The sequence below is a fragment of the Zalophus californianus genome, chromosome 15 (genome assembly GCF_009762305.2).
Source record: "Zalophus californianus isolate mZalCal1 chromosome 15, mZalCal1.pri.v2, whole genome shotgun sequence".
NCBI classification, from domain to species: Eukaryota; Metazoa; Chordata; class Mammalia; order Carnivora; family Otariidae; genus Zalophus; species Zalophus californianus.
In genome coordinates this window covers 59,157,642-59,169,980 of record NC_045609.1, presented here as the reverse complement: position 1 = coordinate 59,169,980, position 12,339 = coordinate 59,157,642, and the positions used below count along the sequence as shown (strand labels likewise).

Sequence of the window (12,339 nt, the reverse complement as noted above, 5' to 3'; positions counted from 1 at the left end):
CGGATTGTGAAGTAATGACATGCAGGGGTGGCTCTGCTCTCTTTTGAGCTACGAGTCTTTTAGTGCCACCTGTCAACTCTGTGTGGTATGTCCACAGCCCACCTTCAGACGAGGGAACTACAGAGAAAAATGCCATAGAGTCAGGCTTGCAACTCTTGTGCCACCCATTTGCCCGTGTTTTTTGGACCCTACATCTCACCTCTCAGGGAGAAGCCGCATGCCTGCTGTGCATAGGATGTAAAGGGGTGTCTCCTTGTGCTTCTTCACAGGCACATGGGCAGCAGCAAAGCTCAGCAGAGGACGAAGGTAATCACTGGCATGTTCTGGGGTGTCTGCCATTGCAGAGATTCCTTAAGTAAGACAAGACACTTTAAAAAGCAGATCACATTGACTCAGAAGACTGATTCTCCATAAAGTTCTGCTTAAGGTCCTAAACGCTATTTATTTGCGAGGATGGGAGCACCAACGAATGAGATAGCCCTCCCATTATCCAGAATCTCAAGGAAAAAATGGGGGGTAGCTTTCCTTCTCCCTCTTCTCTCTTCTCTCATGCCTGCAACAGATAAAAAGAGATTGACAACAAAATATACTCTGATTAGTACCTGGCTTAATTTTTTTAACGACTGGTTGGCTGTTGCGGTCTCTCATCTGTTTGATGTCCAGCAAATCATGGGGGTTGCCATTATGTCTTGGCCAGAAATAAACAAAAATCCGGGAGCCACTGCTGCCACAGTCCACAACAAGGCCATAATTTAGAGTCAGGTCTTCAGTGTCAGTTGCTTCAAGCTCCCCTACTCGAGCCAAATACCTAAGCCAGGTGAAAAGAGATACTGGTATCAAGCATCCAGGTCCACAAAGGCACCACTACTTTAATTCATTTGTTCATGAGTCTTCATTAACTGCCTATATGTGCCAGCCACATGGAATCACACATCTTAAGGAATGAAACAACACTGACCATAGTTACTGATGTATATATATGAGGCAAGAGCTAGTTTGTTCGCCTAGAGGCCACTGGAATCAGAGAACTAAAAGATTCCTCCATGTTTGGGGGCAGTTCTGAAACTGGCTGGGGAACCAAATCTTTTACCAACTTTAAAGAACTTCTAGGCCTGCGTAAATAACTGGGTTTTGTTGTTATAAGCCACTAAGATTCAGGGCAGTTTGTTACACACACTAGTTAACTAAATGAATCCTAATAATTTCCCTTCTATCTATCCTTTCTGTATATAAAGAATACTTTGGAATGATTTTCACTTAATATGTGTTTCTAGGTGGTAAAAATGTATGGGGCTTTTTATTTTGTATTTTTTATTGCTAGACTTGCATTAGTAAAAATGTATCTCATAAATACAATACTCTTCTCTACAATCTTTTTTTTTTTTTAAGATTTCATTTATTTGACAGAGAGAGACACAGCGAGAGAGGGAACATAAGCAGGGGGAGTGGGAGAGGGAGAAGCAGGCTTCCCACCGAGCAGGGAGCCCGATGTGGGGCTCGACCTGAGCCGAAGGCAGACACTCAACGACTGAGCCACCCAGGCGCCCCTCTTCTCCACAATTTTTTAAAGTATTTTTTAGTCATAAAAAGAATGTTTATAAAGTATGTATAAATAATAACAATAAAACAATGCCTCTGTACCCAACACCCAGTTTAAAAAAATAAAACATTATACTGCTTTAAAAAAAAAACAAAAACAAAATCAAAAAAGCTTCTAAGCCCCAGGACATCTGTACTTTATGTTGGGATTTTTCCAGATTCTCATTACAAGATATTTATTTGGCTGACAGCAGAAAGATGAAACAAGTAAAGATGTTACCATCAAAACACCAAGGTTTGAGTCTCAGCTCTAGCACTTTCTATGCTATATGATCTTTAGCAAGTTACCTAACTTCTCTGAGACTATTTTCTCATCTGTAAGATAAGGGTATGGAGTCTCTGCCCTCAGAGAGGTTAGCACCGTGCTTTGTTGCCACTGCTCTTGTTGTTATGTGATGAGCACTGAGAGAGCAAATAGTAGAAGACTCTGGAGAAAAGAGCTGAAGAGTCCAGAAGAAAAGGTGGCTGAGAGTTGGTAAAATGCTAAAATGCTCCTGAGCTCTGAGGCTTTAATAAACATTAAAGTTCACTCAGAACCCGAGGGTCTGAAAAGTACAAACATTGCTGACTCCTCTCCAAAGGCTTCACTTGAAGAGGAGCCCAGTGAGAACGGCTTTGAGATTATATGGAAAAAGAGCTGTTTCTCAGTGCTAAGAATACATAGTGCATGGCAGACAGATGTAGGGGCGCCTGGGTGGCTCAGTCGTTAAGCGTCTGCCTTCGGCTCAGGTCATGATCCCAGGGTCCTGGGATCGAGCCCCACATCGGGCTCCCTGCTCAGCAGGAAGCCTGCTTCTCCCTCTCCCACTCCCCCTGCTTATGTTCCCTCTCTCGCTGTGTCTCTCTATGTCAGATGAATGGATGGAATCTTTAAAAAAAAAAAAAAAAAGTCTTGTAAATTCCTTTAAATTTGATTAAGTATTACTATAGGTTGAGCTAATAGTTGAATAAATGCTCTGAAAGCAAAGCTGTGAATTTTTTCAAGTATCACAGCTAAACAACCTTCCTTATATCTGCCCTAGTCACCCAAAACCGTATTTAGGCTAATTCCTAGATCCCCTAGACCCTTACACAGAACCCCTCAGAACTAGGTTCTGTGAAGCCTGAAGCTAGTGCCATTGGGGAGAGGGGCATTCTTTTTTAAGAAAGATTCAACATTACAAATATGAAAGGAGTCCACATATGTTTGGGGCCTTGATGTGTAGGTATCATTAGCTCTGTAGGAAATCCACCTCTGATCAGACAATAAGCCACATGTCTCACCCCTCAGGACAATCTAGCCCACGTTTACTGGTGATTTCACATTGCTATGCAGACCACAAAGTTCCCTACTCTGGACAGAAAAGCAAACTTGATGAATAGATGAGCGTGTAGAAACAGATTGGAAAGAAAAAAGTAGAGCTAAGTACCTTTCCTACAGTACAAAATAAGGGAAGAACATGTATTTGAGCTCCAATATAATGCTGTAAATTATTACATAGGATAGGGTCAGGCAGAACTTTTTTCTGGATCTGATATCAGAGTGAGTTATGGGAAATGAGGCAGGTGGTACAAATCTGTTACACTCTAGTCAATTTGCAGTCCCAAAGACTCTGTTCACCACATACTTACCCATTCTAATCAAATGACTGGGGTGAACTGGGCTTATAATCCACAAATCAACTCATAACAGCTCATTGCTATCACATGACCTGGGAAGACATCTGGGTTCAAGTTATAGAACTTGTGCAAATACTGACCTCACAGGATGCCACAGGCAAGATAAGCCATCTCTCGCCCAAACTGACTTTTCATTTCTCATCAGAGCAATCTTTCTCCTTCACATACTTCACATATCTTTCTCGCTTTCCCTTTCTGAAAACCTTCCCCTCTACTTTTCTCACTAGATTCTGGATCCCACTCCCTGCTGCTTAATGAATAACTTTTCCCCAGTTCATTGGTTCTCAAACATCTGGGGCTCAAGACCCTTTATATTTTTAAAAAGTATTGGATCCAAAAGAGCTTTTTTTGTATATGTGGGTTACATCTATTTATATTTACCATGTTAGAAAATAAAACAGAATATTTTTAGTATTTATTAATTCAGATATAACAATAAACTCATTACATATATTTTATAAAAATAACTAGTTTCTAAAACAAAACAAAAAAAAAACCAGAAGAGCAGCACTGTCTTACAGTTTTGCAGATCTCTTTTGTGTGTAGATTAATAGAAGACAGCTAGATTCTCATATTTGCCTCTGTATTCAATCTGTTCAATATGTTGTTTTGGTTGAAGTATTTGAAAAAAATCCAGCTTCACGGAGACATGTTATTGCAAAAGGGAATATTTTAAGAGCCCACTTAGATCGCTGTGCATGTTCTTCTTTAATACTACACTAAAACTCAACAAGTGAAGTTTCTTAAAGGTTAGTTGCAAAGTGAAATCTAAAACCCTATCTAAGAATGTTTCATACTCTGTAAAGTTAACCATTGGTCTATCTTGCACTTTGAATGGCTTTTATCCCTGCATAATTTTGTAACATCCTATACTGGAAAATACTGGTTCACTGAACCATACAAATCTTCCCAACATTGACACATTTCATTCTTCAATATTAAAAAAAAACCTACCCACACATTCATTAGTATCACTACCAATATTATCAAAAAAATCATTTATGTATTGAGAAGCTAGCAAACTCAGAGTAGCAGATACAGACTTTCCAAACTGCTAATTTTCAAATGAAAGCTCAAATTTTATCATTGACGATGAACACTGATAGTTGTTTTCCTTAAAGTGATAGGCTTTTACTTCATTCATTTTCAAGAAAATATCTATGAAATACCCAAGTCTGAATACCACAGCTTTTCTGGCAGTCATTCTTTCAAGTAAAAATAATATTCCATGATAAAAGCAGTTCATAACCCAATTGCCTAAGGGCTTTTCCTCAAGAAAACTCCAGTGTGCATCAGAAGTACTTAATACGTATTTCCAATTTTGTCACACAAAACATGAAAAAGATATTCTTAAATGGAATTCCCCATTACAACTATGTGACAATGATGACTACAATAACTAATAGTATAATTTGGTGCCTCCATCTTGATTTGTACTAAGGCACCTGCAGTTTTACCTACCCGTTGCTTTGCATCACTAGTATAAATGTCAACTCAGTGAAAAGGGCAAAGAAACATCACAATAGCCAAGAGGTAGAAGCAACATAAATATCCACGGACAGATGAACAAAATGTGGTGTATACATAAAATGGAATATTATTCAGCCTTAAGAGAGAAGGAAACTTAGTCATATGCTACAATATCGGTGAACCTTGAGGATATCATGCTAAGTAAAACAAGCCAGTCACAGAAAGACAAATACTGTATGAGAGTAAAACAGCCATATTCATCAAAAGAGAAAACAGAAGAGTAGCTACCAGGGGTTGGCGTGGGGAGGGAAAAAAGGGGAGCTGTTGTTCAATGGGCACAGAATTCAGATTTGCAAGATGAATAACTTCTGGAGATTGGTTGAATAACAATGGGAATATAGTTAACACTACTGAACTGTATACTTAAAAGTGGTTGAGATGGTAAATTTTATGTTATGTGTTTCTTAGCAATTAAAAAAAGAGCAAATAACATCTTAGTAGGTATTATGAAAACAGTTTTGACCTAATTTTGACCTCACAAACCCCATGAAAGGGTCTCAGGAACTCACAAGGGTCAGTAAACACTTTGACAACCACTGCTCTAATGTGACCTTCTTTCTCTCTGGAACATCCATCTGCTTCTCTACCTATCTCTCCCCCTTCCTTTCTTTGACGTGGCTTCCCAGTTCTTAAAAAGCCTCCACTCAACAATGCCAACTCTTGTAATATTCACAATGATTTGAAAAGGCGTCCTCCTTCTGTTTTAAAATGTGGAGTGTCGTTATTCCCTTTAAGCAGTTTGTTTATATTCCAGTTTGAGCCCCTGAGCCTTCTTTCATATTTGTTTGTTCCGCCTCTGCCCTTCTCAAGCGCAAACACCGTATCTTCAGGATCCCCAAACTGTCACAGTGTTCCTCACATTTCTCTCATATGTATCAACCAATACCGACTGGTTCGGTCCTAGGGCTCACAATACAAGAGCTGTGCATTTGTGGTTAACTCCTCTATGTCTTTGTTAGCTGTCCAGCTATACATACACAATTGGTCTCCTTAGAAAGTTCCAATGGCTTTTCAAAGCCATGTGTGCACTGGCAGAAAAAGTCAGCTGACCTTTGAACAGAAGGGAAAAAGCTAGGACCAGACAGCATTTATGTTACACTTCCCATTTGAGTCTTGCTCAATGGTTGCAGTCAGCAGGAAGCCTCCATTTGTCTCATCATGCATACAAATGAGTAACGGAAGAACAATTTTCCCCTTTGGGAAGTGATAGTATCACCTCTTTCTGAAACTCTGACTTCTAATGATCTAATCAGGCTTCTTATACTTTGCAAACACCTGAAGGTCTTCCTCTGTCCAGGCTCCTGACTTGAATGGATCAATGGTCCTTTCTTGGATGTTTTCGTTTGTGATTTGCAGTCCTGGCCTTAGCCATCATGATCAATTACCTGCATTGCTGGACTCTCCTGCTTTGCTGATATTACACTAAATTAATCCCTAGAGAGGACCTAAAGTCCAAGAGAAAAGTTCCAAAAGCTTTGGAATCCCTCACATCTGCTTTCCCGGGAGAGATGTGATTCACTATCACACATATTTAACCCCCTACATACATGCACACACTGTTTCTATTTGAGAAACCTGATTTCCCTCTAATCACTGCTGGGTCAATGAAAAGAAAATTACTCACAAATACATCACCTAAGGTAGAACTGGAAGATAGTGGCTTTCACTGCCATTACCCTGAAAACATTAAGAGCATTAGGGCAGTAACTGACCAAACCATTACCTAGCTTACAATCAACACTAATTATACCACTTCTAGAGTTCAAACAGAACTCAGCAACACGCCAAAAGTCCATTAAAGCAACCCCTATCAGTATGGAGCTACCATTTTGCTGAATGTCATCATACTCTTTCAACTCCATCCAAGGCTCAGAACCAAATATAATGAAATTAGAGGGAAAGTAGCTGTGCATAACTGATGATAATAATACATGAGCAGGAAAGCATCTTGAAGGTTACTGCTTATCTCCTAACAAGATTAATCAGAGCAGTCAGGAGCATTTATAATTTAAAGCTCTGCTTATAAACACTATAAACACCATTAAAGAACAAGTAAGTGAATAAATGAAAAAATGGCAAAGAATGCAAGCAAATGCCTTCAATTTCACCAGGAAAAATTTCTGAATTGTTCTTTTATACATAAGAAGCCTTAACTTCATCTGCATACCTTAAAGTCTGTCATTTTTATCCTAACCAAAAGTAATGTCTCTTTTTAACTTGCTTTAAACAGAATTGAAACTCCTAAGGAAGGCTGGTACTGAGCCCACTGCTGACGCAGAACCTCTCATTCACAGTTATACACAGATGACAAAGGAACATGAAGGCACCGCCTTTCTTTTGGGAGGGGGAGGAGCAGAAGGAGAGGGAGAGAGAAAATCTTAAGCAGGCTCCACGCCCAGTGCAGTGCCTGACTTGGGGCTCAACCTCATGACCCTGAGATAATGACCTGAGCCGAAATCAAGAGTTGGATGCTTAACTGACTGAGCCACCCAGAAGCCCTGGCACCACCTTTCAACAGCTACCAAAGACATTCTTCAGAACAATAGTCAACCAGACAAAAATTTCTTCTCTAATGAAGACAGTAGTGAGGCTACAAAAAAGTGAATAATACTAACGATTAAGGTTTAGAAGAAATGCACTGAATATATACAACATTTAAGTAAGAACAATTTACCATTTGTCTTGCACTCTATATTATATATACATGCTAAAAGTGCCCCTTATGCTACAAATTATTAATAAATTTTTAACAATTTACCTAGGGCTAAAACTTTCCAACAGAACTTTCTGCTATGATGAAAATATTCCCCATCTGTCCAAGAGGATAGCAACTAGCCACATGTGGCCAGTAAGCTGCTGAAACGTGACTAGTGCAAGTGAGGAACTGATTTTATTTTATTTTAATTAATTTAAACTTAAATAGCCACTGTGGCAAGCGGCTACCCTATTGGATACCATAGTGTAGATAATAATATTTGTTGAAAAAGTGAATAGACGAATGAATAAACATAAAATATGTATTAAGTCTGATGAAGTTGTTGGAGCACTACTTACATGGCACATGACAGATAAAGAGTTGATTAAAACACACATCTAAGAAAAATTATTCTTAAAAATAGCTTTGCTATGCGTGTATGGGTAGAGGGTATCTGGGAAACCTCTGTACTTCTGCTCAATTTAGCTGTGAACCTAAAACTGCTCTAAAAAATAAAGTCTATTAAAAACAGCTCTGGATTGTATCCTTACTGATACCCATCACTCTCTAAATTTATCTTTTCTTAAATTCTAGTTCTGATGCAAACCTGCTTTCTCCTTCCTGCAGCAATGTGGGTACATGTTCATAATCAACAAACAAATACAACTCTTCAGTTTTGAAACTACAGAGGGCAAACCCTCATGCAGGCTTCTAAAATCCTGGGTCACATCGCCTCAGAAGAAATATGCTAAGTTCCATCAATGACTGAAAATAATTCAAATTAAAATATTTTTTTCAATATAAACTACTGACACAATTTCATCATGCAAACTGGAACAATTTAAGTTGGAAAAATATGACTATATTATATGTGTATAATATAAAAATCACAACAATAAGCACTTGTCCTATTTTTTTATAAGCTATTGAACTAAAGTATTTCCATCAGTTCCTAATTATTTGCTTAATCGTCTTGTCATCAGCTAGTGCTCGCCAGTATTAAGCAACAGCAGCAACCAGGAAGAAAAAAAATTCTGGAAGGAATATTTTAAATGCAGATAATGCCACCCATTATCTTCGATATATATCTACAGGGCAGAAAATGGAATTAGAGAACAGAAAAATCAAGATTATTTCAAATAAAAGACTCTCTCCTGCCTCACTGTCAAGATGCCAGCACATTATTCATTGACAATTGTTATCAGTGTGCCCATATCTAATGACCAGCATACCCTTCCTACTACCACCGTCTAATTTGCTGTTTATCTGGTGTGTTCTGAGACAAGACAAAAACAAGCTAATTAACACAGTGTATAAAATAAAAGCAAACATGGGGCGCCTGGTGGCTCAGTTGGTTAAGTGTATGCCTTCAGCTCAGGCCATGATCCCAGGGTCCTAGGATCAAGCCCCACGTCGGATTCCCTGCTCAGAGGGAGCCTGCTTCTCTCTCTCCTCCCCGCTCGTGCTCTCTCACTATCTCTGTCTCTCTCTCTCTCAAATAAATAAAATCTTAAAAAAATAAAAAGCAAACAGGTTCTGTGGGAAAGACTATCTTATCAGTAAAGTACATGTACTTTTAGTTCATAAACTTAATGCTATAGACTTCAGTTACTCATAGGCCTCTTCTGATTAATTTCTGATTCTTAACTTTGTTCCTCCTTCTTGACTGTGTACAGTTCCTGATTCTACATAGATATACATATAAACTATTATCTCATTGGGAAATAATTCTTCCTTCACATCAGCCTCCCTAACTAGCTTATGAACTCTATGAGTTCACAAGCCACGTTTTATTCATCTTTGTACCTTAGTATCTACAACAGTGTCAAGCACACAGCAAGCTCTCAATGAATGTTTGCTTCTGAAATGACTCACAGGGGCTGCCATGAGTGAAATGTAATGATATATAGCAATTTGTAGCAATATGCACATAACCTTTCATTAAAGAACAGAAGCTCTAGGCTATATGGCTGCTGGCTGCTCAGAGCATTACAGGGTATCAGGACTTTTGGTAAGATAACCACACAGGCACAGTGCGCCTGGGTGGCTCAGTCGTTAAGCGTCTGCCTTCGGCTCAGGTCATGATCTCAGGGTCCTGGGATCGAGTCCCACATCAGGCTCCCTGCTCCGCGGGAGGCCTGCTTCTCCCTCTCCCACTCCCCCTGCTTGTGTTCCTGCTCTCGCTGTCTCTGTCTCTGTCAAATAAATAAATAAAAATCTTAAAAAAAAAAAAAGATAACCACACAGGCACAGCATGTCCCTTAGCTTTGTAGCTAACTTGTTGCAATTAATTCAACTTAAGTATTTATCAGATCTGGCCACTTGGGGTATAGTGGTAGACAAGAATATCAGATCACTCTACCTCCCACATATCCCTCAAATGCATTGCTGCTTTCATCCAAGTTCAGGCAACCATCATCTCTACTGGAGTATTCCAGTTCATCTCCCTCCTTTCATGTTTAGTCCCCTCCAATTCCTTCTCCACGATGCCACTAAAGTGAGCTTTCTTTAAAAAGAAATTCCGGGGGTGCCTGGGTGGTTCAGTCGTTAAGTGTCTGCCTTTGGCTCAGGTCATGGTCCCAGGGTCCTGGGATCAAGTCCCGCATCGGGCTCCCTGCTCAGCAGGAAGCCTGCTTCTCCCTCTCCCATTCCCGTTTGTGTTCCCTCTCTCGCTGTGTCTCTCTCTGTCAAATAAATAAAAAAATCTTAAAAAAAAAAATTCCAATCATATCACTCTTTAAAGCCTTTCAAAGCCTTCCCTCTGCCCTTAAGATAATGTCTAAACCCCCTCAAATGACTTAACAGGTTCACCCCAATTTACCTCTCCAGCCACACAGCTCACCCACTCACTCCCTAACAGTCTTTATTCTAGCCATATTAACCCACATAGAACTCCATAATTAGACCATGCTGTCTTCCAGTGGAAAACTGTGCTTAGATGCGTCAAGAAAAATCTCAATAAACATTAAAAAAAACTCATTATGGATTTAGTTCTCTGAAACTAACAGGCTGCTTAAGGCCAACTGTTGACAACTATAGTCATCTAAACAAATGTTCCTTCTTCAGAAAGAAAGAAGGAAAAATACAAATGAATTGAGCTCTAGGGGAGGAAAGGTCGGAAACATAAACTTCTTGAGAAAAGGTACCAAAGTGTCCATGTCCTGGTGCTTATCATCACCCAGCACATAATGGTTGCTCAATAAATGCTTGCTGAATGAATGAATGACAAAAGTGAAGTGAAAATAAATTCTGGGGACAGAACAACCCAGAAATATTAAGGGGAGTGGTCACGTGTCCCAATTCTGACCAGAAAAGATTGAAGGAAAGGGCTACTGGAGGTTTCCAGGAAGGGCCTTCTTCATTCCTACACAAGAGCATAGAAGGCCTGTTTCTCTCCTACAGGACATGAGTATGGATGCAAGTAGACCTAGTGGCTACTGGCTGCTATTTTACAACCATTCAGAAAGTTGGCGCTGTGGAAAACAGAGACAGAGCTTCTCATCCTGATAGCCAATGTTGAACTTATGGTCCCTTTACCCCTGGACTTCTAGTTATGTGAGCCAATAAACTTTCTTTTTATTTAAGTCAGTTTGACCGGCACTTGCAGCCCAAAGTCTCCTGATACTGTCTCAGAAGCAACAAAGAGAAAATCACGTTGATGATGAACACAATATGTCATCATTTCATTCTGTAGCCTAATCAGAAACTAACCTCAAAAAACAATAGCAAAATGAATCATTGTTATAAAGGAATACAAATCTTCTACATAACTGGTAAGGCATTAAAACTAGATCAAATAATTCAGATATATTTTCTGTTAAAAAAAAAAAAGGTATTCAGCTCTCACCGGATAGAATTAACAGAATAGACTTTATAGAAGAAAATACTAGTGAACTGGAAGACATAGCAATATAAAGTATCCAGAAAGAAACAGAGAGAAAAAAGACTGGAAAAAAAAAAATGAATGAACTGTGAGAAAACTTCACATGGTTCAATATATATGTGATTGGAGACACCAAAGGAGAAGTGGAAGAGGTCAGGGAAAAATATTTGAAGAAATAATGGTCAAAATTTTTCTGCATTTGATTAAAATGTATAAATCCATAGATTTAAGAATCAACAAATCACAAGCAGAAGAATCATGAAGAAAACTACACCAAGGCACATCATAATCAAATTACTTAAAACCAGTGATAAAATGTAAAAAGCAGCCAGAGGAAAGACACATAATGTACAGAGAACAAGATTTAAGAATTACAGCAGACTTCTCCTCAGAAAGAATGTACTTCAGAAGACAGTAAAGCATCGTTTCTAAAGTAATGAAAGAAAAAAAATGATCAACCTAGAGCTCCATACCCACTGAGTATTTTCAAAGGAAAGCAAAATGACTTTTTTGGTCATAAAAGTTAAAAGAACTCACCAACTACAAACTCACACTACCAGAAATGTTAAAGGAAGTCCCTTAGGCAAAATGAACACCATACCAGGTGGCAATATGAACTACAATACAAAGGAATAAAGAGGCCTAGAAATGGTAAATATATCAGCCTTGTTTTATTTTTGAAATCTCTTTAAAAGACAATTAAATGTTAAAAGCAAAAATAATAACAATATATGGTGGAGTTTATAACATATGTAGAAGGAAAATGTATAAAAATGATAGCACAAAGGCTGAGGGGAGGAGATAAAAGTATGTGGGAAGAGGAATTATATTACTTGAAGGTAGTCTATGATAAGTTAAAGATGTATACTAGAAACCCTAAACCATAAAGCAACCATTAAAAAAAAATGTTTTTAATTTAAAAACCCAGAGTTATACCTACTCAGCCAACAAAAGAGATAAAATGGAATTAAAA

The 12,339-nt window shown here is 38.7% G+C and overlaps 1 protein-coding gene across 2 annotated transcripts in view; it reads right to left on the bottom strand.

Moving 5' to 3' along the window:
* Positions 1-12,339, bottom strand: part of ENTPD7 (ectonucleoside triphosphate diphosphohydrolase 7) — a 39,390-nt gene that overhangs the window by 24,628 nt on the left and 2,423 nt on the right. For both annotated transcript variants that reach the window (XM_027596851.2, XM_027596852.2), the window contains 2 exons: positions 603-808; positions 200-350 (listed from right to left, as the gene is read on the bottom strand). In XM_027596851.2, the coding sequence (XP_027452652.1) occupies positions 200-350; positions 603-808 (357 nt within the window). The remainder of the gene's footprint in view (positions 1-199; positions 351-602; positions 809-12,339) is intronic.